The 23,957-nt window shown below is 36.7% G+C and overlaps 1 protein-coding gene across 3 annotated transcripts in view; it reads right to left on the reverse strand.

The window, feature by feature from the left end:
• LOC112691314 (sodium-coupled monocarboxylate transporter 2) overlaps positions 1 to 23,315 on the reverse strand; it is a 44,404-nt gene extending 21,089 nt beyond the window's left edge. For 2 of the 3 annotated variants that reach the window (XM_025565481.1, XM_025565482.1), the window contains exons 1-10: positions 11,731 to 11,929; positions 10,263 to 10,396; positions 8,912 to 9,100; positions 6,501 to 6,655; positions 6,259 to 6,399; positions 5,945 to 6,163; positions 5,714 to 5,832; positions 4,947 to 5,101; positions 1,353 to 1,609; positions 27 to 127 (exon numbers count right to left, since the gene is read on the reverse strand). In XM_025565481.1, the coding sequence (XP_025421266.1) occupies positions 27 to 127; positions 1,353 to 1,609; positions 4,947 to 5,101; positions 5,714 to 5,832; positions 5,945 to 6,163; positions 6,259 to 6,399; positions 6,501 to 6,655; positions 8,912 to 9,100; positions 10,263 to 10,396; positions 11,731 to 11,929 (1,669 nt within the window). Of the gene's footprint in view, positions 1 to 26; positions 128 to 1,352; positions 1,610 to 4,946; positions 5,102 to 5,713; positions 5,833 to 5,944; positions 6,164 to 6,258; positions 6,400 to 6,500; positions 6,656 to 8,911; positions 9,101 to 10,262; positions 10,397 to 11,730; positions 11,947 to 22,827 lie in introns of those variants that run through there. The other variant, XM_025565480.1, reaches the window with a different exon arrangement.
• Positions 23,316 to 23,957: the final 642 nt, after the last annotated feature.

The raw sequence follows: 23,957 nt of genomic DNA on the forward strand, positions 1-23,957 counted from the left end.
AGTATTGCTATCTTTTTGGTTTTTACCTGTCACGTAGCTGACTATGACACCGACGAACACCGTCACGAACGTTCCCATTAACGAGTAGTACATGTATGTTATCGAGTACAACGCGGTCAGTATGTCTCTGAAAGGAAAAAAAAAAACAACAACAGCGGTTAAGTTAACCGTAATGATTTCAATGCGCTAGGGGTGCGTAGCAGCGGTAATCGTATCGGTCGAGATCTCGAATAGAACAACACCTCGAACCTTTGAGTAGCGTATCGTTTCCGTAATGTCCAATGCACGACGGTCTTTCGCAACAACCGAACGGTTTAGTCCTCGGGGGAGGTGACGGGAAGAAAGAGAAATCCCGTCGTGCGAATCGAATCTATTCGCTATCGGTGTGTTGAACGTTGCCCGATTCCCTCCTCAAAAATGCGATGTCTCCGTCCAACGAACGTACAACGAAACTAATCCGCCCGTTCAGTAGTTCAAACGTTAACTTTGACGTTGGAGTAAATTGACCTACAATCGGACGGAAGAAAATCATCCGTATGGTTGGTTTTTTTTTTCCCCGATGTTTTAGTTTCCGAGCGAGTTACTAGCATGTGAAATATTACAATTAAAAAAAAAATCCTCATGACTCGCTTGGAAATTAAAAATAGCCGACCCCGCTAAACATCGACAATGTTCTTGTACCGTTATCGGGTGGTTTACTCCAATATTAAAGCTACCATCACTGCACTTGAGCTGTGCTGAACGCGAATTCGCTTCGTTGTAGTACGTGTGTCGTAGTATGGAGACGCAGTGCGTTATTACGATTAGAGAGCTACGCTTTCGAATTACGACGGTCGTCAGTAAAACTTCAAAGTGGAAAAATAAAAAAAAACATTAGATCGCGGATGTAACACGTGCGAACGCGTGATAAGGACCTAAGGGAAGTTTGTCGGTTTTCGCAGGGGCCACCGAAGTGGATACTTCCGTGGGACGATGGTCGATCGCGGTTTATCCTAAGCGATTTCGGGCACACTTTGACTGAACGCACCTGAAGTGCGTTCTTGTCGTGTGACACGCCAAAACCGTGTTTCCTATAACAACTAAATTTAAAATATTTCGATTCGTCGATCGCTCAAATCAGGCGTGATCCAGCAGGCTCGTCTAAAGATAACAACGGGTGACAAATCTGCACAGGTTTAGACAAGTCGGCACACTCGTGTTTCTTTCAATACACGGTTGTATCGCGTCCATTCCAAGAGCGCCCGAAATCGGTTACGCCTAAAGCGGGCTATTTTAAATTTTCGAACCGCGCGTTCGGTCAGCTATTGGCTAACCGCGAAGCCGACGCTCGTCGCATTATTTCGGTTACGTACCCCGTGGTGGACGATTGGGCACCGGGCGCTGATTGGACACTGGAAACGCCTAGGTCCGCGTACGTTCGGTTCAACGAGCCCGTCTTGTACAGCTCGTACTGCTGTTCGAAAAACGGCTCGATGTGCGATGAGAACGTCGTGTTCGTGCAGCCGTCCGTGGACACCGGTAGGTAGTTGATCTCTTTGGCATTCGATAACGATCCGATCACCACAAACAGAGTGATCAGATGGCTCGCGATCATTCCGGCGGCAGCACCCTGGCGAAAAAAAAAAGTAAAAATTTGAAAAAAATAAAATAAAATAAATCCGTTATTGATCTACACATCACTGCTGATTTTCCGGGGCAATCTGACGAAACGTGTACGCGCGTGGTAGACGTTCGATGGGATGATAGGCAGGATACGACATATGCCCTCTCCTCCTCGTCATACACAGACGAGATATTATAAACTCGCGGTGCTGCATCGACATCGTTGTAATCGGTTAACATTATGACATAAAATTCGAGCGCGAAAAATTTTTTTTAAAATATACAATTTTTGTTAACCGCTAATTTCTCCCCCCGCCACAATTTTACTCGTGGACACCTGCGTGTACCTGAAATACCGAGTGTGATATATCGATTGTACACGGACAACAGGTAGGTAAATGTACTCTTTTGAACGGGACACGTCAAACTCATGGGCTGCGTTTCATTCCTTCCGGTCCCCGGCTACATTAATTTAACAATATTAAGCGAACAAATAATTTTAATACTGTGAAGAAATATTTAAAACAATTCATTATTTTTATTTTGCCATCAAAACCGTGTCTAACACGAATAAACATAAGTACAAGGAACGCGGATTCAAATCTTTTTTTATCCACCCCGTCTGCAAATCTTCCCTTGCGGTCGCTTACTTGACGCGATTTACACGATGTGAACGAAATGACGTACCATTTGTCGCCTTTCGTGTTTCCAGGGAATATTATAATTATCATACGATATCACCCGCCAAAATAATCTAGAAACGTTATTGCATACGCAACAACGAATTCGGATCTACGCGGCTGGCAAGTGTTGTTTTTACAACAATTTTCATTGTTTAAACTTTATTATTATAGTTGTTATTAATATATGCACAATACCTCGAGTAAACGAACATTGCCGAGTTTCTATTGTAATAACACGTGTACCTGCATTTTTTTTCGTTCATTGTCTCTGTTACGTTGCATTGTTCGGGCTCGCAGAATGCTACGTAATCCGAATTCACGACCATTGCCAAGGGCACGATGTTTTCTGAACATACGCAACAATTGTGATACGATGTTTTCACAAAGTCATCTTATAGAAGTCGAGGGTCAGAACCTAGGCCATCGTCACTGATGTCTTTGTCACGGGCACAGGATATTGTCTCGCGTTGCATTATCCGGTAATTTCATGATGCATCGAGATTGTTCCGAACGAATAGGTGCGGTACAGGAAACTCATTGATTGCACGTGCGTATAGTAAACGTGTAGCACTCGTATTTTATGCGTTTCCTTTTAATGTCGATTGGTTGAAGTGTTCGCAAAATAAAATGTTCGCGATTGATAATCATAGTTAAAACACTACGAGTCCAAAAAGCAAGCCGTCCGTATAGAGGTTACGTACGATTAAAAAGGAAAATCTTACCGTTATACAGTTTTCGTCCCCGAAACGGTTTCCGATCGAAAACTCAGAAAACATCAACGGTATGCACCGGGGGTGTCCAACTTGCGACTATTGTCATCGGCAGATGCGGCTCGCGTTTAATTTATGGAATCGAAATTTACATATCATATTGTAATTATTATGTATTTAAATTTTTTAGGTATAAATTTATAAAAAAAATATCAAACTATATAAAATATATCTATGAACATATTGACTCTTGGTATTATCGTATTTATCCGTTGGCCGCCCCTGGTGTGTAACATTACGTTTAGCATATTTCAAGATTACGTGATGGACCAGCAATTTGAACATAAAATATATTATACACGGGAAATTGTTCCGTTCGGTGTAAATACATGGTAAAAGGCAGGACCGGCTTTAGATATGATCGACGCGTGCGACAGCACAGGGCGTCAAAATCAAAAAGGTGCATGAGAAACGTCAAAATTATAATTAAATTTCAATCGTTGGCGAAGCAATTTATCTACTATGGATAGAAAAAAAATTTCACAATTTGATTCAATATAAATTTGATTATTATTATGATTATCATCATTTATTATTCTATCAACATGCAAGGATTGGCCGCGCTTGTAGATATAATTACAGTTTTATAAACTATCACTATATTATTACATGTATTATTATGTTTCTTTTCTCAATGATTTACAAATATGTCGCAAATAAGTACGTTTGAAAAATTATTTTGAACATTTTTGATTATGAATGAGGCTTAGGTTATAATATGTATAATGAGGACCCTCCAGCTCGCAAAATTCTGTCTATTTATAAGTTATATGTTTAAGTCGTTTAAGATGTAGGATTTCCAAAATAATTCTTGTACTGAGCGCTGATAAGTCTAAAACCGGCTGTGGTAAAGGTTCCTCTTTTTAAGAGGAGAACTTCATCCGTGATGTATCGGTGTTTTTATATTTTCGCCAATGAAATTGAGTTTAAGGTTATACAAACGTTAACGTACGAGTTATCGCATTGACATAAATGTTTTTTGGGATAAGGTAATCGAAAACATAAAAACGGTAGGTACATATTGGATGATGGATTTCTCTTCTATGCAACGAAAAAAATAGGAGCAACTACTGCGAACGTTGCACACTAGACGGTTCTGTGTCGCGCAAACGGTTTTTTCGTCAAAAAATCCTAAACCACATTATTTACGTACAGGGTGGACACATACGAATTTCGGAAACCTCTATTGCGGACGAAATATTGGTTTACAAATCTCCACGGTTGTCTTGGTTTAAATGATTGGGCTTAATGATGGTCAAATATATATTTTAAAATATGTTTTCAATGTTATATGTGGGACTGGGTTTATGTGTCTCCAGCCCCACCCTTGGTTTTTTTTTTGTCTTATGATTAAACTTAAGCCTTGGGAATTGTTGCTAATTGACCGCTAAACGTTGACTCGGAAAACAATGTCAATATTTTGACTGGGTGGGGTTGGGGACATGTTCGTAAACTCGACGGTTCTTTTGTTTGTAGGTCACGGTCACGCACCCACGTGCACGCACCCGTACCTACGGCGGTCCCTATACCGTGTTAGAACCCAAGCCACACGCGTTCGAGTGTCCCGTTAAGAGACATTCTTTGGATGCAAAGTCGATGTGCGATCGATGTCGAAGATGACGACACGATCACTGGAATGCATAGGTGTAGCCGAGGGAGAGAATGCAATTGCGTACCCCGAACATGATCGGAAATCACAATTTATACTCCGACTCTTTCAGAGACCGCTTTTTTTCTTCGCGGGTACACTCTCATGCGTGGTTACTCTTGCGCGCCACGAATACAAAGTCCGGCTACGCTTACGCCGGGTTAGCTAACACGATAAATATTGATCGCGATGCACATCGCGCACACGTCACCGGATCGATCCGTTTCGATGGGGAACACTCACTTTCCAGTTGGTCGACGGGAAGAACATTGCCAAGACGAAAACGCCCAGCAGAGGTCCACTAGTGGCGGACGTCATGAGTTGGGAAGCGTCGATGACGCCGGAAGAGTGTGCAACAATGAACGCGATGCCCATGACTATGAAACCCGAAATTACACCTGCAAAAAAGTACCAACGTTAAAAACACGAACATGGTCGGTTCGATTCGTTAACGGTTTTGAAATATTATAAAATGAAGTCGTCTCCGTCTCTTACGGAACGCACTTCTCGCTCAAAACTAAAGCACTATATTCTTATTATTATTATTATTATCGTTATTATTAAGCGATCGGAAATAACATTTTAAAGGTAGGATTTTTTTTTAAATTTTACGAAAATGAATAACAACAAATTTATTATGATGTTTATTACGTGGGTGAAAAAAAACACTTCCAAGAAAACACAATATTATACTACGCTAAATGTAACCTACATTTTATGTTAACGACGTATCCTCGATGATCATTGAGTGACATATGAACATTTATCAGCTATTTTACTATATACGAATTCACTATTGTAAACTTTTAAGTATGGAAAGTTTAAATTGTATTAAAATATTCATGAATAATTTTTTCAGTATTTCCAAACGATTATTGTTAAAAATTAAAAAAAATAATACAATATACATTTAACCATATGGTAATCGGTCAACTTCTTATAAAACAATTAAAATATCGTTTGTGTAAGTGTACATAATAATATCATATGGAAGTGTGTTATGTGCTTACTTATGATTTTAATGCACCGCAATTGATTTTTTTCGCTGGTGTTCTTGAAAATAGGTATTTGTGAGATGAAGTCTTCCCAGGCTACCGTTGAAAGCGAATTCAAGTTCGATACCAGTATACTGTGCAATGAACATAAAAAAACGCAAGTGGTCATTAAAAGGATCGTTGCGCATAGAACATAATATGATAAATATCATTATTGATATATAATCGTATGTTATGTAGACTTGCCTTAGACCGCTGTTGAACAGACTGGCCAACACGAGTCCCATGAACCCGGGCAGGAAGAAGAATTTGTCACCAATGTAGAACGGCACGATCTCGTCGATCTCCGATATGTATCCAAGTGCTCGAGGATCGCAATCCGCGTACACGGTGAATATCACCATGCCGACTATCCACGAGAGGCTGAAGAGGAATATCATCAGCGGAATGGTCAGCCACAAAGCCCTAGGCAAACGTTACGAATTTGGAGAAATGCCCTAACCAAACATAAACATATACGGCTGCCATTTTGGATGTAAAAACGGTTCGCATTCAATTACTTTTCGACTTGTTTCTGCGAGTCCATGCTGAAGTAACGCTGCACGAAGTTCTGCTGGCAGCCAAACATCGAGAGTGACATGAAGAGCTGACCGAGCGTGGCGGATATGGTGGACACTCGGATCGTGGGGTCCATGTCTAAGCTATAATATCGTGTATAATGACAAAGAAATTACTGTTATTATCATTGTTTTTATATATACAATCAATTTTGAATTTTGCGTGTTCTGTGTGTAATACGAACTTGAAAAAGTCCAGCCTGTCCCGTTCCTTGGTTACGTTGAACACGTTCAAAGGACCCTTGGCTATGAAGAACCCGTGCACAATGATCACTACACTGCAGCCGATCATCACTAAACTTTGCACGGCGTCCGCAAGGATGGCCGATCGTAATCCTCCCTAGAAAAGAGAAATATATGAAAAATAGACGTATTACCGAAACGAACGGACGAATAAATATTAAACACGCATTTACATGTGTTTTTCAAAGTTAAGATGTTTAAAAAATTTTGTTTTAAACAGTAGTTTTAAACATGTTTTAATCATTTAGGTAATTTAATCAAATGCGGTTTTATTTAAATCATTAAAAACATTTGATTTGACCAATGCAAAAAAACCATTGTTTTAAAAAGAAAAAAAACATAATTTTTGGCCTATCATCTATAATTTACAAGAGTTAATTCATTATTTGAATTTTTTTTTTATTGTTCAGTGATTAAACGGTGTTTACCTTATGATCTAAAGTGTTTACGATTAAACAGCTGTAGATAGTGTAATCACAGAATATACATATTATCATTATAGCATAGTGTATAAATGTTTTTCAACAACGAAGTACTTCAATATTTTAATTTATAGTTGATTATTATACCTTTTGAAAAATAGGAAACGCAGAAAGACGAATTTTATCACATTCTAACACTTATAATCACAATAATAAGATAATAACAAAACAACATTATTATATTGGATGGAGACTAGAATATAATACTTAATATTATGTATTTTATTAATATTTATTAGTAAATAAATGATTCTATTAGTTTTTATAGTATTAAAATATACCTAATGACTAATAAATAATAGTCAAGATCAAATCTACAGTAGTCACTACTATAAATAAACCTCAACGTACACCTGCATTAGTTGTCAATACTCATTTTTAATTTTAATTTACAACATAATTATTTTTATTTTTATAATTTATTTATATTCCGAACATACAAACATAGTATATACTTCTATTGTTACATTTTTACTATTTAGTATTTGTATGTTATTACTTTTTAACGTAGCTAATTGCTACTATATTTGATATTATATTTAATTATTTAATTATACTCCATTAATTTCATACATCATATTATAAATATAAACGATTAAAACTGTTTTTTACCAAATAAGGTGTTTGTATTGAGTACTTAATATTATGTCCTCGCGTGTCTTTCAAATTCGATAACATACGTATAACCATTTGTAACAATTTACACGAAGTAAAACGAATCGCGGACAGAAGTACAATGCCACCACGTCACGCGTTTTGCGTTCCCGAGAGGTGCAATAGCCGTTGAATATCGTTTATTGACATTGTTAATGAAACGGTAGGATTATTGATGGCGTTCGGAAATCGATGAACTACATCATTTTTAACGCAATCCAATCGCGAAACATTCATAACGTGTGAATTCCAGTCGAGAAACTGTGAAACGCATATATTAATCGGGGGGATAATCTTCGGGCCGTAAACGTATACACGACCAACGTCTGAAGGATCACAGATATAACGATATTATACAGAGCCGTACCGAGCCATTTTCTATCCTGAGAACTAAACCAATGCGCCCTCTAAGTTGTAGGGTTGTCACACTCACAGCGTTTAACATGTATAATACGATTAGGAAAAGTCTGAAAAATTGTAATTAGGTTTCTAGCAAAACAAGAAATAACATTTCTTAAAATTAGTTGATTATTTAATATTTTTGCGCCCCCCAGCTTCAGATGCCCAAGGCAAGTGCCTCGCTCGCCTCACCCTAGTTACGGCTCTGATATTATAGAAACACGTATGGGACACGCGACGTGCAGCGTTATCGTTTTTTCGTTTTTCTCTCGCAACACGTGTTCCGGATTAATAATTCCGTTGAATAAAAGAGACCACTAGACTCGTCCGCAATCGTCTTCGTGCGGTGCACCAGCGGCAAAGTTCGAACGACGCGCTTGCTCCGGGTTATTGAAATGACGAGTCAACAGCTCCATCCATTGTGGTGGAAAACAATGGGCACGTGCGATTGTTTGAAAATCCACGGACCAATAAGACTTTTGAAAAAAAACGAATCAACACCGAAAATTATCGCTTGCGGGTAGGTTACACGATAACGTACACTAGAAGCGTGCGCGTTTCGAACGGATTATAAAACGATGAACGTTGATGAGCCGTCGCGGTTCATAGAAAATAAACTTTCCGGCGTAATATTTAAAACGGACGCTTTTATCTACTTGTTTTTTTTTTTTTTTTATCGTTTTTAAAGTTTACGTGGACACAATATGATTGTTTGCAAGTCATGGGCGATGTGATTTTATTTATCAGTCCTGTTGGACGAAGGAATAAAAAAAAAAAACAAAAATAAATATTTAATATTATTATTACTATTGACTTACCAGCAACGTGAAGACGATGGCAATCGACGTGATCAGTACTATCGAAAACCAATACGGTAAGCCCATCACGGTCTTCAAAGCCACGCACGGCGTGAAGACCGTAACTCCCAAGTTGAGTACGCTCCTTATGAAGTACGTGGCGGATGCGAGCCTCCTCACCAGTCTTGATTTGAACCGCATGTCTAAGTACTGGTAAACAAGTTTTCAAATATATCAACATCCATTACGTACGGTCGAACCTCTACGTTCTAACGAAACTCTCCACGTAAGAAATTCTACTGATGGGACCACGACATTTTCGTAAAAAGTCGTTTCTATTCAAGGGTTTATTATTTTTTTTTCTTTTAGTTTCAGGCATCGACAGTGAAGTCAGTAGCACAACTAGTTTTAGTGGTGATTTTGTCTTTGGGTGTACGGGGGAAGAAATGATCTCGTCCAGAAAGCTAGACCGCCGGTGGCAGACCATCTAGCCTAGCTATTTTTAGATAGTTTAAAATGACATGTCATATTTTCTTAGATTTTTTTTTTTCAAAAACATCGATAGAATAACTTAAGTTTGGCAAAAAGTGTTTTGAAAATTTAATACAAAGTTCCTCATACATATTTATGACTGATGAACAAAAAAAAAAATTTATGAGCGTTTGAATATTAAATTTGAACACAATGATAAACAAATACACATCTGCCAAATATTCATAGTTGAGAATTCATAGAGTTTTCAATTTTAAAGGCTTGAAAATTAGATACATTTATACGAATTTCTTTTGTAGCCAAGAAAAATCTGTTCACTGGGAAGTCGCAAAAAAAATTCAATGAGTTTTACAAAATGAAATTTTGGCGAAATCGGATATTGCTCTGGATTCTCACTAAAATTAAACGATATTAGTTATTGAGTAGTCCTATACATTTTAACCGTAGCTACTCGAAATATTTACTGAGTAGGTACTTATATAAACATTTTAAAGAAATTTCGTAGTTTCGAAATATTTTAATGAAATTTTTAATGTTTGAAGACGCTTGGAATTGTGCCATTTTATCAATTTTTAGATGCTTTTGCAAAAGTTTAACACTTTTAAGTTTAAACACTTTTTAAAGTTCAACCAACCTTAAAGAAAAATTAAAGAAATTTAGTTCTGATAAATCGACTATCTTTAAAAGTGTTAACTGATCCATTGGACATCTTTCTCTCCAAATTGTCTTTATAAAAAAAATGGTACATTGGTTTCAAGTTTAAAAGACTAATACAGCGTTACTCATCCCTGTATGTTACCCGAACTGGGAGTTTTGCTCTTTTAAACTTTAATTCTGTTACGTTTATAATGAAGTAATAATAATCATGCTAGAAACTCACCTGATACACTGAAGTGATTCCGAGGTTAAAATAAACTGGTAGGAAAAAGTACAAGACTAAAGGAAACGCTAAAGACATTCCATATAGCGTTTCCCACATCCCGCTTCCTCTATAGTAAAATTCAGACGGATACCCTGTAAAAACAAAATATTTTATTAGTAAACATGTTAGAATTTACATTTTTTTTAAAAACCATTTAAATTAATTTATGCAGAGTTTTGACACTAATATTTTCTTAAGTGCATAATAGTTTCATTTAAATGTCTTGTCATAATGTTGCAATATTAATTATATTTATGTTTTATCGTTGATTTTCCAAGCAAAATCACAGCATCACAAGAACAAAAATAGATTGTTTAAATAACCAGGTCAAGGTCTAGAGATTTCAAATACAATATTAATTTTCAATTAATATTTATCAATCACGTTATCAATAATATAGATTAAATTATTATTATGCAATATCATCTACATTCTTGTCTGTAGTATGATTTAATTGGATCAGTAAATTTATCAACGTAATAATTGATAATATTTATAATTTTCCCGACACATCAAATTGACTCCCAGCAAGATATTTGTTCAGTTCAATGGATGTATAATATCGATTTAACGATAACGTGTTTCTTTCTTTTTTGTGAACACTTTTAGTAAATATTTTTCAATTAATGTTTCGTTATATATTTACATTATCTACATATTAGGTATTCATATAATCCGTTATACGTTACAACATCTACAACATTCGATTAAAAGTGAAAAATAATTGAGATTTTCGTATATTTTTTTTGGAACATTTTATTCCTCTTTGACACTTTTTCCAAACTCTAAGTACAAAAATCACAAAATTAGAGTTTTAATGTTTGTTAATCTCTTTTCATTTAAAAAAAATAATAATAATTCATGGACGATATTTAGATAAAATGATTTATGTTATTAACAACCCAATTCATTGCAATGGTTTGAGTTAACTCGATGCCAATACATATTGCATTGTCACCCCATACATCTAAATCATGTATTAGATTGATTATTCCGCACAGCATAGTTATATTTATTCAAATTTAATTAATTTAATTAAAACTAAAATTCAAATTTTGATAAAAGTTCAAAATCCAATGGTTATATATTTTAAAACATTGAAATTAATAATAGAAATTTATAGAGTTTTAAATTTTTATTTATTTTTAAATATTTGTTTTCAAATGTAAGTAAACTCTTACTACACATTTCAGGTTCAACATAAAAAATCAAATATATTATTCAGTGTTGTGTAAAATTTTTATTTTAAATATTTGAATCTCAATCATATATAAATATTCTTCCAATCGTTATGATTAACAAATGCTGTTAGGGATAATGAGTATAAATTTGTTAAATTTGACTGAATATTTTGGCTTAGACATTCCTGATAATAATAGTATATATTCACTGAAATTAGAGTGTTAATAATGTTAACAATACTTACCTAGGAAGACCTTAACACCAAGAAATCCACGTGCGATGGACAGGAGCATCGCTCCCATCGACACCGACCCCTTCGACGCGAATACATAATCCGCTTTCGTTTGTTCTTTAGGACCGGATATCTTACTGTATATCAATACCGCGAACGACAGTCCGATCAGCAGTAGAAAAACCACATAATCAAATATAATGCTTTGCATATTTTATAAAAAAATTTCTGAAAAAAAAAAAAACAATAACAATTACCTATTGAATTACATATAATTATTATTACTATTATTGCAGTTATACAATGTTTAAATATTTTTATTACCAAGAATTTTTACGATATATCTCATTGTTTTCATTAACGGAAAATTATCGTCGTTATGATTATGTTTACTATTTGGAGAAATAACAGATCAAAGGGAAATGCTCACATATAAATTGAAAAATATCTACTCATTACTACGAATCAAATTATCCTAGACGCTAAACTTTATCATCTTGGTTACTACAAAATTATTAATCGTAGGTTTTAGGAATAATCTGAGGGCATTAAAATAGTTCCAAAGAAGATAAATGTTCGCACTTCAATTCCCATGTACACTCATCAAATATATATAAAAAATTTAATCAAATTAAGCAATCATGTAAACATAATCATTAAACACGGTATAGCAAATAAATATAAAAAAAAACGTATGCTAGTAAAATACTTTTTTGTACGTAGAACTTTTCCTTTTTTTTCTATTTCATTTTAGCTATTACTGCACAACGAATGCTTGTTCAGTGTGTCATATTTTACAAATGTTCGAGTACTCGTACACAATATTTTTAGTTACAGTATTAGTGATAGGCACAATATTTGAACATTAAGAATTAGTAATTGTCTGTCAATTGTCTGGTTGGTTTTCGTGCTAAGCTTCTGAAAATGTATCTTGGGAATACGTAGAACTAACGTTTACTAAAACATTATTTAAGTGTAATAAAATTTCTTCTGTAAACACGATATGGCTATATAGTTATAGAAAAATCACGTTAGCTTTTTACGATCATTTTCTAAGTAGTTGTTCACTTATCCATTATACTCGTGGTTGAAAAATAATTCATTTTATGGTCTACGGCCGTAGACTAACTTTTCGAACCGATCTACTAAATACTGATATTTTGTCAATATTATTCCGAATTTGGAAAAACATGAACGTGAAATGATTTCAATATGTAGCTCCTCATGCTTAAATGAAGAAATGTTTTCAAAAATTAAATACGTTATACCTAAGTATAGAATTAACTCAAACGACGAAAATTTACAAGCGACGCTGTTGATTGGAACAACAAAGTTTGATGCACACTATCAAACAAATTTAAAATAGAAACAATTCCAAACTTCTCATTAAGTAACTTAATAGTATCTCAATAAAACAAAATTTTAATTATAAAAAAAAATAAACACAAATTTTTCGAAAATCTAAATAAATCTTCAGTTTCATTTCCTCTCTATTCCTCAAAAAAATGTTGGCCCACGACGCTAAAGCGTATCTCAGATTTGGCCCACTGTAAAAAAGAAAAAAGGTTGAAGACCCCAAGTCAGGTACATATACGTAAACGGATACATTTTTATGGAACACAAATTATTTATTTATATGTGTATTTTGTGTATGATATTTTATACTTGGAAAGTGATCAAAGGTTTCACATAATATTATACGATTTTTGTTTATTTATTGTTGAAAAAAATACGAAAATAAATATTGACACAAGTATATGTATACTATTATGTTTGCCCACTGAGAGTGTCAATTCGATTAATTTGAAATGTTTCTTGTTTTGATTAAGCAAACGTCAGCTCTTAAATATCGACTTCATTTGATCGACGCGCATATAATATGATATTTACTCGCGAAATGCTTGGCTGTGAAGTTTATATCGCGCCTAGATGCGATAATAAACTATAAATTTGCTTGCCGGCCAGCAGTGTTTTCGAGAAGTCAAAAACAATATTCGAAAAAATAATAACCAACCAACTTTCGTCTCATATTATTTTTGTTGAATATATGCGTTAAAACTGCAGAAGTGCGGTAATGTATAAAACAAACTACGATTAAATACGAAACCGGTAGAAATCTATTATACATTTTTTTTCCTCAACAACTGAACCGAAAGCGAAACAGTAGAAACATTTTCTTCTCCGTCGCGGTATTCGTTTTTGTTTTTTCAAACCCATCTCAGAGCGCAAAACACTGAAACTTTAATTGTTAAGAATACCTTTCGTTTATACACTGTAAGCCACTAGCGCTTGGATTATAGGCATTACGACGCATACGCGTACAGAAACAGATGTTTTATACACAATATAATACATAACTAACCCTAACCCCCCTATTGCCCATAGAGAGAATGGTTAGTTGTAATTTATTTTCTATCGACAACATTGCCGACCGCACTGCAGTCGCCGTAATACAATAAGTATTATCCTTAGATCCCGTACGACCGCACTGAACCAATTCCGATGCTTCCCCAGAACACGCGTCTGTAACCAATCATTATTTAGAAAGCTCTTTGTAGAATAATAAGTGTAAGTCAGCGCGTACTGTCATCAAACGGTTAATTGCCGGCATCATAATAATATTGTAACGGTGAAATAGTACGAATCCGTAATTTTGTTTCAAAACAGCAGTATTAGGAAACATAGATCTAACAACGACTTTCGGTTATGAATGAAAGTAATTTCTGTATTATGCAAACAATGAAGAATGTACACGTAAAAAACTCGGTATATGGTAATGAGACCGCAGGCACGTAACCAGTCATATTTCTATAACGGGGGCCAAAATTTTTGGCCCCTTTCTGTAATTGTGATTATCAAATGCGCGTTCGATATCCGTATTTAGAATAGTTTTCAATCTATTAATACACGTACTATTATCTTATCTCAAATTGTCAAGTGACGAATATTTATAAAATGAAATCTCAGATTTAATTTTTGTTATACGATCGTTAATTATATGGAATGGGCGCATGTAAACTCCGCCACTAAAAAAAAATCAGGTAAAATTGAATATATGTAAAAACTGCCAGTGAAGAAAATCGAGTAGTAGTATAAAATTAATATGATATATTATCAAATAATAAGTGAATATTATTATTATAATATTATATAATATCATACCTCCATTTTATTTCACCAGACGCATATTTTATATTTTTGTTATATTTGTAGTTAGTTGTTAAATAAAACCAATAAATTGCCTCGTTGACCAATAATTAATTTTATATTATTATTTTGTTCAGGCATATTTCGTTCAATATAAAATATACACGGAAACACGTAGACTACGAATGATTATGTTCGTAAAAGTATACTTTACGTATACCTTACCTACTGCCAATATCATCATTGGGAATACTAATTTCAGATAAAATTATTAATAAATGAATCAATGTGGATTTATATCCACCTTGGAATGAATCGAACCATGACAATAACTTTATCAATTTCGACATACATAATCGCAATAGATGTCAACGTATTTAATGTGAGAAGTCCCGTGGCAATGTGAGCACTGAGCAGGTAAACAAAAAAAAAAAACAGGAGGAGTTTGGCTATTGCAAGAGAATAAAATATATTTTAAATATTCAACAAATCGTTAAAAAGTGGTATTAGTTTTAATTCGGTGCAGAGAAAGCTCGACCGACGCAAAACTCCGACTAAACAATAATGTAATAGAAAGATAAAAAGATGTATTAACAAAAAAAATTAACTTGTACGGCTATACGTCGGACTTGACGTCATGCATTTTTTTATAACGATTCGTATGATTTCATTCGGTTTGCGTACAATGTACTACATTTTTTAAAATAATAATTTTTTGTTTGCTTTATTTTAAAAATAGTAATTATTTTTTATACTTTTTGCACATCATGTACTTCATATTGTCCGTTCGCGGAACAATAATAATAATACTAATAATAACACGCAATGTTTAATACGAACGAACGAAGAACAACAAATTTAAGACGAACGAACATATGAAACATTGCAACTCGGTTTGAAGAACGGTCTAATAGAATATTATACTACTAGGTACATAACTCATTAGAAATATAATTTATTTTTTTTCCGTGGAACATCGTTTTTCTTGCAAGCTGTTCGCGATAAAACTTTTTAAACGGCAAAGATGACTGGAAAATACGTAGTGATACGACGTAAGAAAATAGACTCATTCGCCGAAACGCTTTTCTGCTAGTAAAATGTAAGACAACGTTTGAAATACATTATAATAATATTAGTCGAAAACATAAAGGAGCATACTACCTACGACAAAATATATTATGAATATTATGTAACCGGGGATAGCCGATGGAGATGGATGGTAAAACGGCTTAAATCTGACTGTTTAAGACATTGTTTTTTTAATTTAATTTTTTTTTTTTCTTACGATAATCACGTGCTTGTTGTACGTCGTAGTTGCGTGTTACACAGACGGTTGGCGATTGCATTTGGACGACTGCAATAATTACCGTATACCCGACGAGCAACTAATTGACATACATTAGTGTATGTGTATAAACACCATGTATCGACTGGCCATCGTGGTGTAATAACACTCGTCCGCGTTAGGTATATTATAATTGCGTACACGTATCGATCGAAATGTTCTAAAAATGTTTTATACCTTTGTTTGTCGTATTTTTATTGTTACCGTGTGAAACGGAACGTGCGTAATGGTTGCGCATACAAGTTGTCAATAATCGACGTGTACACGTGAGTCGTTCGATATGATCCGTAAACACACTTCATTGCAACAGCAATCCGTCAAACCCGATTAGTATAGCAAAAACATCAGAGAACCGGGGGAAAAAAAATAGTAAAAAAATATTTCGATTTGATCGATACGAATCGTCTCGTTCATAAATAAATTAAATATATAATAAAATAAATAAATTCATTCATAAACTACGTATAAATATATAAGTGTGTGTTTATTATCGTTTGTATAGGACGACCTCAAGGAACTCTAAGGATGGAAACCGATGCGACTAATGTCGAATTCGGTATCATCACGTTGACGTGCGCGTGGTGGCTTTTCGTCACGCGGAAATCGTCGGCAAAGGAAAAGAAAAATCCCGCGGAACGGTCGCAGAAATCTTCAATTTTTATCCGTCGTACACGCGACGTGTTCGTACGGATAATGCAGTAATCGTGCCCAGCAATGACGGATTCGATTATGTTATGAGGTGAAAATCGTATTATTTCCACTCAACCCACGCGCTCAGGACGTTCGACGAACACCTATTTTAGTAATCTACTGTAAATTAAAACGTAATACACAATTGCTCGAAACTATTAGTTTGATCATGTATGTAGGTAGACTATCAACTTCAACCGTCCACCAGATATACCCAGTAACCATCCTCGACCGTAGGAGGTGCACCGCTTTAAGTACGTATTCGACACGCCATTGATTAAGACCGTCGAATTGGTAATGTTCACCGCGGCGCTGAACCCCGCATGGTGTTCGTTTCTCGGCGTCTACGGCTTATACTAATATTGTTTTGATATCGTCGCGAAAAAATACGAAATGTCTCCCCCTCACCTCCCCCCCCCCTCTCACTCAACTCGATTTATACTTTTAATTTTTTAATCGAATCTCCATAACCGTGATCACGTTCCGAACGCAATATGTGCGTACAATCAGTGCTCGACTTGGCAAAATTATAGGAGGACGCTATTTACTTGAAAAAAAAAAAAAAAAGAGCGTCCCCAAAACTTGTTAAGCGTTATAATTATAACGTAATAATAGTATGGGACGCTAAAATTTTTGAAAATTAATTTGGGTACTCCGTCCCCCTAAGTCCCTCCTCAAGTCGAGCACTGCGTATAACATAATGTTTCGAGTACGATGTTTCAAAAGTGCTTCTTTCGGTGATCAATGAAATGTTACAAATTTCAAAGGTATATTGAAATCGAACGTGAATCGTTCTTTTTTTTTTCGTCAAATGATTATTAAATTTTCTTTTCCTTTCCAATGACTGTACTCAATAATAATATGTCACGCAATCAGGTTTCGAAAACCAAAACATAAGTCGTCGAATTCCTGTACCGTTACCCTCGGAACGTTATAAACATAATTATGTGTTGCAGCGAACGTTGGCGATTAACGTTGGCCGATTAATCGTACGAAATCGTAACAACGCACCGAACCGAATATTGTTAACGCTTTTATTGTACGCGTTCGACGTACGACTCGAACGCGCTGTACGGTATTACACGATTTCAAACGATTCGCGATCAATAAGGTAAACACACACCACGCCACAAATTTTAAATCACGTTTTAACCCATTCATTTTTGAATATCAATTAGTTTTGTGATCATATTTACAACACGCAAGCATTTTGTAAAAACGTGTATGACGTGCGATGAACAACATTTTTTTTTTTTTCCTTTGTTGCAACAACAAAGTTAATGGCGTCATTTGTCATCCCCACTCAATTAAGTACATTGAAATATAATTACATAAATTCATTACACAAATTAGATAATATTATTATACATATATACTTAAATATAAATATAAATCATAAAATTCTGCACATTATGCACAAACGAAATTATAACATTATTCAAGTAATTGTTGTTCCTTATTGAAATTAGAAGAAAAATGTGATGTGTTTAAGTATTACTTTTTACGCGTAAAAAATGTGTTAGGTACTATATTTTTTTTTTAAATTTTTTTTTAAGAATACAAATGTGGTAATTGCAGGTTTTTTAATCCTCACCGCTCATTATACGTTAAGGGAAATATAACAAAAAGTTCATTACAGTTGGTTACATTTTTGAATTGTTATAACAGCTCAAACTAAAAAAAAATCGTTCTTCTGAAAATTACGAAAATGTCACATATCACACTTGTGCGCTACGCCATCGATATGATATTTTTTCTTCGGACTACGAAAACCAAAACGTTCGGAAAGCATACATTTTACATATTTTATCGCGCGTGTTATCCCTCTCGCGTTTTGCATACAGCGTGCGCGATATCGTATAACACGTATTGCCACGGCGTGACGTGTGTAGACGTGTTAACACGTGGCGTGCGAACACCTTTACGAGTTTATTTATACTTATTCGGATACGGAAACGACATGTGTAACACCGCATGATTGCTCAACGGACGCGCGTATAACAGTGCCGTTGCGGCCGGTTAAATTTAATGAACAATGAAGAAACGAACTGGACGGAATCCAACATCCGCTTCAGACATCGATACAATTATTGTATTATTGCGTTTCGATTTGATGTTTAATTCATAATTAAAGCATACGATTATAGTTGTTTCCTTCAAGGGCGTACCCAATGGGGAAGGTGTTTCGGTTCCGAACCCCTCCATTGAAATGTCTACATACTCAACGATTTAATAGTAAATAGTATAAAAATAGTATATTGTGAATTTTAATTTCCCATTATCTTCAATATACAAAAGTTCATGGATTATATAATACACCTATCCAGGTTAGCTAACCATACTATAGTATATTAACAGTAATTTGTTGGTATTGAGTTAAACTATAATTATAATTAGAGAACAGATAAAATAAAAATGTTGGACCCCCCCTCCATAAACAATTCCTGGGTACGCTCCCAGTTTCCTTTATCACTTAACATTCGTACGATGTAAAGTAAAAATATACAGCCGTTATAAAAAGGCATGCGTACGTTCGTACGAAAAACTTAATTATAAAAATATGATATAAAATATAAGGATAAAAAACACGGTGGTGGAAAATGAAATAATTAAATATATATAATAATAATAAATATTAAATAATAATAATTAAATTAAATTATTTATTTTTAAATTATATTCCAAATTGAAAACTATTAGTACTAAACCCCATCGGCTTTAATGAAATAAAACATTTTTTCAATCAATTGCATTTATTTTAGTTCTGATTACATACGTAATAAAAACGTTAAATTTAAATTATTTGCCGCCCTTGAGAAATTGCTGTCCTGAGCTTATAGTGTTTACTGGGAAATACGGTACTGCGATCAACCGGTCGGATTAACAGCTGTACACTGAATTTTTAAGTGGGTATTCAAACGAGGTACGAGGTATTATCTACCGTTTACAGTCGACGCGACGAAAATACCAAATGCTAATATTGTTACGTAAAAGTCATCTCGGTCGAAACGTTCATTGCAGTCGGTTTGAAAGGACTGCGGTCGCCGCAGAAACGATACGCGGATCGTAAGTGTACGCTGTTATGAAAATTTTGACAATAACGTGTGTTCGAAGAGAAAATAAATAAGTTTTTATCCACTGCGACCCGTTTCACTAAATATTATTATAGCGATACGATTAATTTCTAGGAGAAAAAAAAATGGTTGAAATCTGAAACGCTGATACGAACTCGTAAATGATGCATCTACGTGTTCAGAGAGTATCATCGTTCGCACTCAGAAATGGTTATAAATTTCTCAAGTCGAAAAGCAATGGTCGTAATTAATGACATTTCAGATTAAAAACGATGCATCGTTTATCACAACCCGCGGTGTCCGTAAACATATCGCATTATAACACGCCTATTACGTCAATCATAACGGATAGTAACTACCTGAAATATTAATATTATTCGTATTTATTACAATAACAAAGTGTTTTGTAGTCCAAAAAGTGGATACGGCCGTAATGGTATTATTTGGTAACGAATTCATCGCGAGTCCGAGCGCAACACAAAAGACAACCGTATGAATAATAAGCGATTGTTAGAACGTTTAACACATTTGACGTCCTTGATTTGTATTTTTAGAATGGCCTATAAAAGTCTATGAATAATCGTAACAGTCAATAAGCATTTTTTACGACACAATTCCTGACCAAAAAAATATCATATAATAATAACGTAATCGTAGAGCAAATGGAATATCACATAAACAGAATTGTCGCTCATCGTATGCGCAATTTCAATTCGATTACGAACTGTCGAAAAATTAATTTTTATAGTCATGCGCTGCGCTATAGGAATCTGTAGACTGTTGCTGCACACTCTGTAATGTGATGGCACATTTATTTCACAATGGGTTCGTAAAATAGGTTTCCCTTTGAAAAGGTTTCTCTCTTTTATGAAACACGACTTCTAAAATAATAATTTTACAATACAACCGACGGTTTGTATATTTATTTCATTGACCTTGGGATATCGGCATTATCGACGTACGGTAATAAATGACGACATATTTTGTTCCATCGACGGGAACGGAATTCAACGGGAATTTAGATTATTTATTTTACAATAAACCAGTATTCAAAACAATTAGAGCTCTGAATATCGCCGTGTGGTGTGCTGACCAACATTACGTTTTTCAATTAAAGATAACTAAGGAAACCAACCTTTTATTTTTGGAAATAACTCAATAAATTAATAATAATAACAATTACTTAAACGTAGTAAACCGGTACATACAAACGGAAATATCAACGCTAAAATCTTACCCGGACGAAAGATAAAAAAGTATCGAGCAGCTAGTTACAAAACAGTTCGAACGACGTTTAAAATGTCGATACGCGACCCGAACGCGCTTTTGCCCATCAAGTTCAGAATTATCCGTACAAACGTTGATACCGCGCGTTCGTTCAGCCAACCGACACGTTTCTCGATACGTTATCGTAACGATACGGCATTTCTCGAGCGCGTTAAAACGATCAACCGCAATAAATGTAATCGCACGATATACCGGGTGTACGCGTTGAAGTCGCGATCGCGCAACGACCCACCGGGATGGATGGCCGGGCTCGACGTCGGGGTCCCCACGCAGACGTCGACTTGGAGGGCCTTTTTTAACGCGAAAGAATCGAGTATAGATAACAGTAAGCGGCGAACACCGGTCTGCGTTGAAATAAATAATTCGCTGCGAGTACGTGAATAATTACAGCGCCTCTCCATCAGCTATCCAATCGTCGGGGCCCCAAGATCCTATAGTTGAGCCGCTGCGCGCAACGCAACGTTTTCTCGAAGAGTCGATTAACCGAGTGAGAAGGAGAAAAGAAAACGCGAGAAAAAACCTTCCCGCTCGCAACACGCACCCCGTATACCGAGCGATTCGGACGCGGTGGTACTACGTGCGAATCGGACGCGGACGCATTTCGTCCGTTTACCGGTTGCGCTCCGTATCGGATCGAAATGCGTTTGTCGCGCGACACACGAAAAACAACGGAATAAGTGTTCGTTGCGCGATCAAGAGGCTGTTGCGGACATACATGAATGTAGGTCCTTACGACTCATACGACATGGACGGGACCATGTAGATCGTAATGGTAGATATCAAGAAAATAATTATTATTAACACAATATTCGCATTCGTAAAAATAGAAATGAATTTTAATTAAAAGTCAGAGGGTAAACCAGTACATATATTATATGTGAATCGCATGGTTATATGTAGAATTTTAATTGGAAAAAGTCGTGACAAATATAGTGCGAATAAGAACTAAATAAGTGCGAATAAGGTCATCTAGGTAATAATTAGCGGGCTAGAGAAAAATTAATTAATATAGTTGAAAACAACTATCGCCCAGCGCGGCACGTTTGATCTTCGCCAAACCTAAGTATATGAGGGGGTTGGGAACAGACCAATATTCAGATGTGGTTTACAGGTAAAGACGCAAGCACCTTCACGCCACATTATTTCTTATATTAATGTTTTTATGCTAAATAAACAGTTAAAATTACAATTGAGTATTTTATTGAAGTCTATCCTTTAAAAACTTAACTATCAAATACGATTGAGCGACGGCACGCAACAAGGCACATGCCGTGCGGTCCAGATGTGGCAGACGGAAACACCGTTTTCGCGGCGTTACGGAGCGACGTTAGCACGTGTGAAAGTGTAGTCGAGCGAGAACCGGATGGGACGAGAACATCGAATCGGCCGATTTTTAAATTTGATCTCGAAAAAATGATCTTACCCAATCGAACCGTAAAGGGGGAGGGGGGGGAGGTTTTTTGTTTTTATCGCAAGACCCGCAGACGTGCACGCGAGAACGTGTACACGCGCATCGCAGGTGTTGTTATCGCGTGAACGTCGACGAGAGCGACGCGTATACTGTACCTCCGTTCGGCGTCGACGAATATCCAACGGTCACCGTCGTTGACGGCGACGAACAGCAACGAACAGCGACGACTACCGTTCCGGGCGCGGCGACCACTACCGCGTCGTTTGTTCGACGGCCGTGCGAGCGAACAGATACCGCATGTTCCGCGCGGCGCACCGCCGACCGCGTTACCGGTTACCGGGTCCGCGAGCCTTCCTACGCCCGACCGCCGGGAACGCGTTGCCGTTGGGACGGGAGTTGCGGCTGCGCGTCGGCGGGAACACGAAACGGCCGTGCCGGGAACCGAACGCCGCGAACGAAACCGATCGGGGACAAGCGAGCGCGCGGCGCGTGTGTGACGGACGCGCGAGCGGTACGAGTGTATCGGTGGCGGTGCCGTGCAGGAGCACTCGTTATCGCGTACGGCTGCGTCGATGGCGGCGGTTGAGGCGCGCGCGCGTGTTTACGGATCGACTGCGACTGCGAGGGCACGACGCGCGAGTGCGAACCGACGTCGCCGCCGCCGCCGCCGCCGCGTACCGCGAACCGCGAACCGCGCGATACGGCGTTCGGAACGTATTGAAACGCGCGACGAACGAACGGCGCACGTGTCCGAAACGGTTCTTTCGCGCTCTTCCCCCCGCGCGCGCGCGCGCACCCCTTGCCGTCGGTTCGACGGCCGTGCACGGCGGTCGAGGTACCGACCGACGGTCTCAACGTTCTCGACCGTTTTGCGCGTCGAAACGCTTCCGGTACCGAACAACGCGTAACGGGGTCGCGCGACGCCGTCCGAAAACCCGGTGCGTTTCGCGTCGGCCGTCGCTTCGGAACGTGTTTTTAACGTACGAGGTACGTGGCACCCCAGTAGGTGCCGATAAACCAACGACGACCGCAGTGACAGCAGTCGATTATCCCCAGCGGCGGAACCAGGGGCCGGAAGGTTCGTCCCCGGGCGTAACGATTTGGATGGTGTAATTTTTGCAACAACTATCATACGATGTTTTCGACTTTGTTAAACATTGGTTTAGGTTAAAAACTCAACGAGTATGATTGTATTAATAAGATAGAGTATTTGATTATTGGTCCATGGTAGGGCGCAGTTTTAACATTCTCTCCCCGGCGGCGTAAAAATTCCTAGTTCCACATC

This window comes from Sipha flava, unplaced genomic scaffold (genome assembly GCF_003268045.1).
Source record: "Sipha flava isolate LNK unplaced genomic scaffold, YSA_version1 598_pilon_pilon, whole genome shotgun sequence".
NCBI classification, from domain to species: Eukaryota; Metazoa; Arthropoda; class Insecta; order Hemiptera; family Aphididae; genus Sipha; species Sipha flava.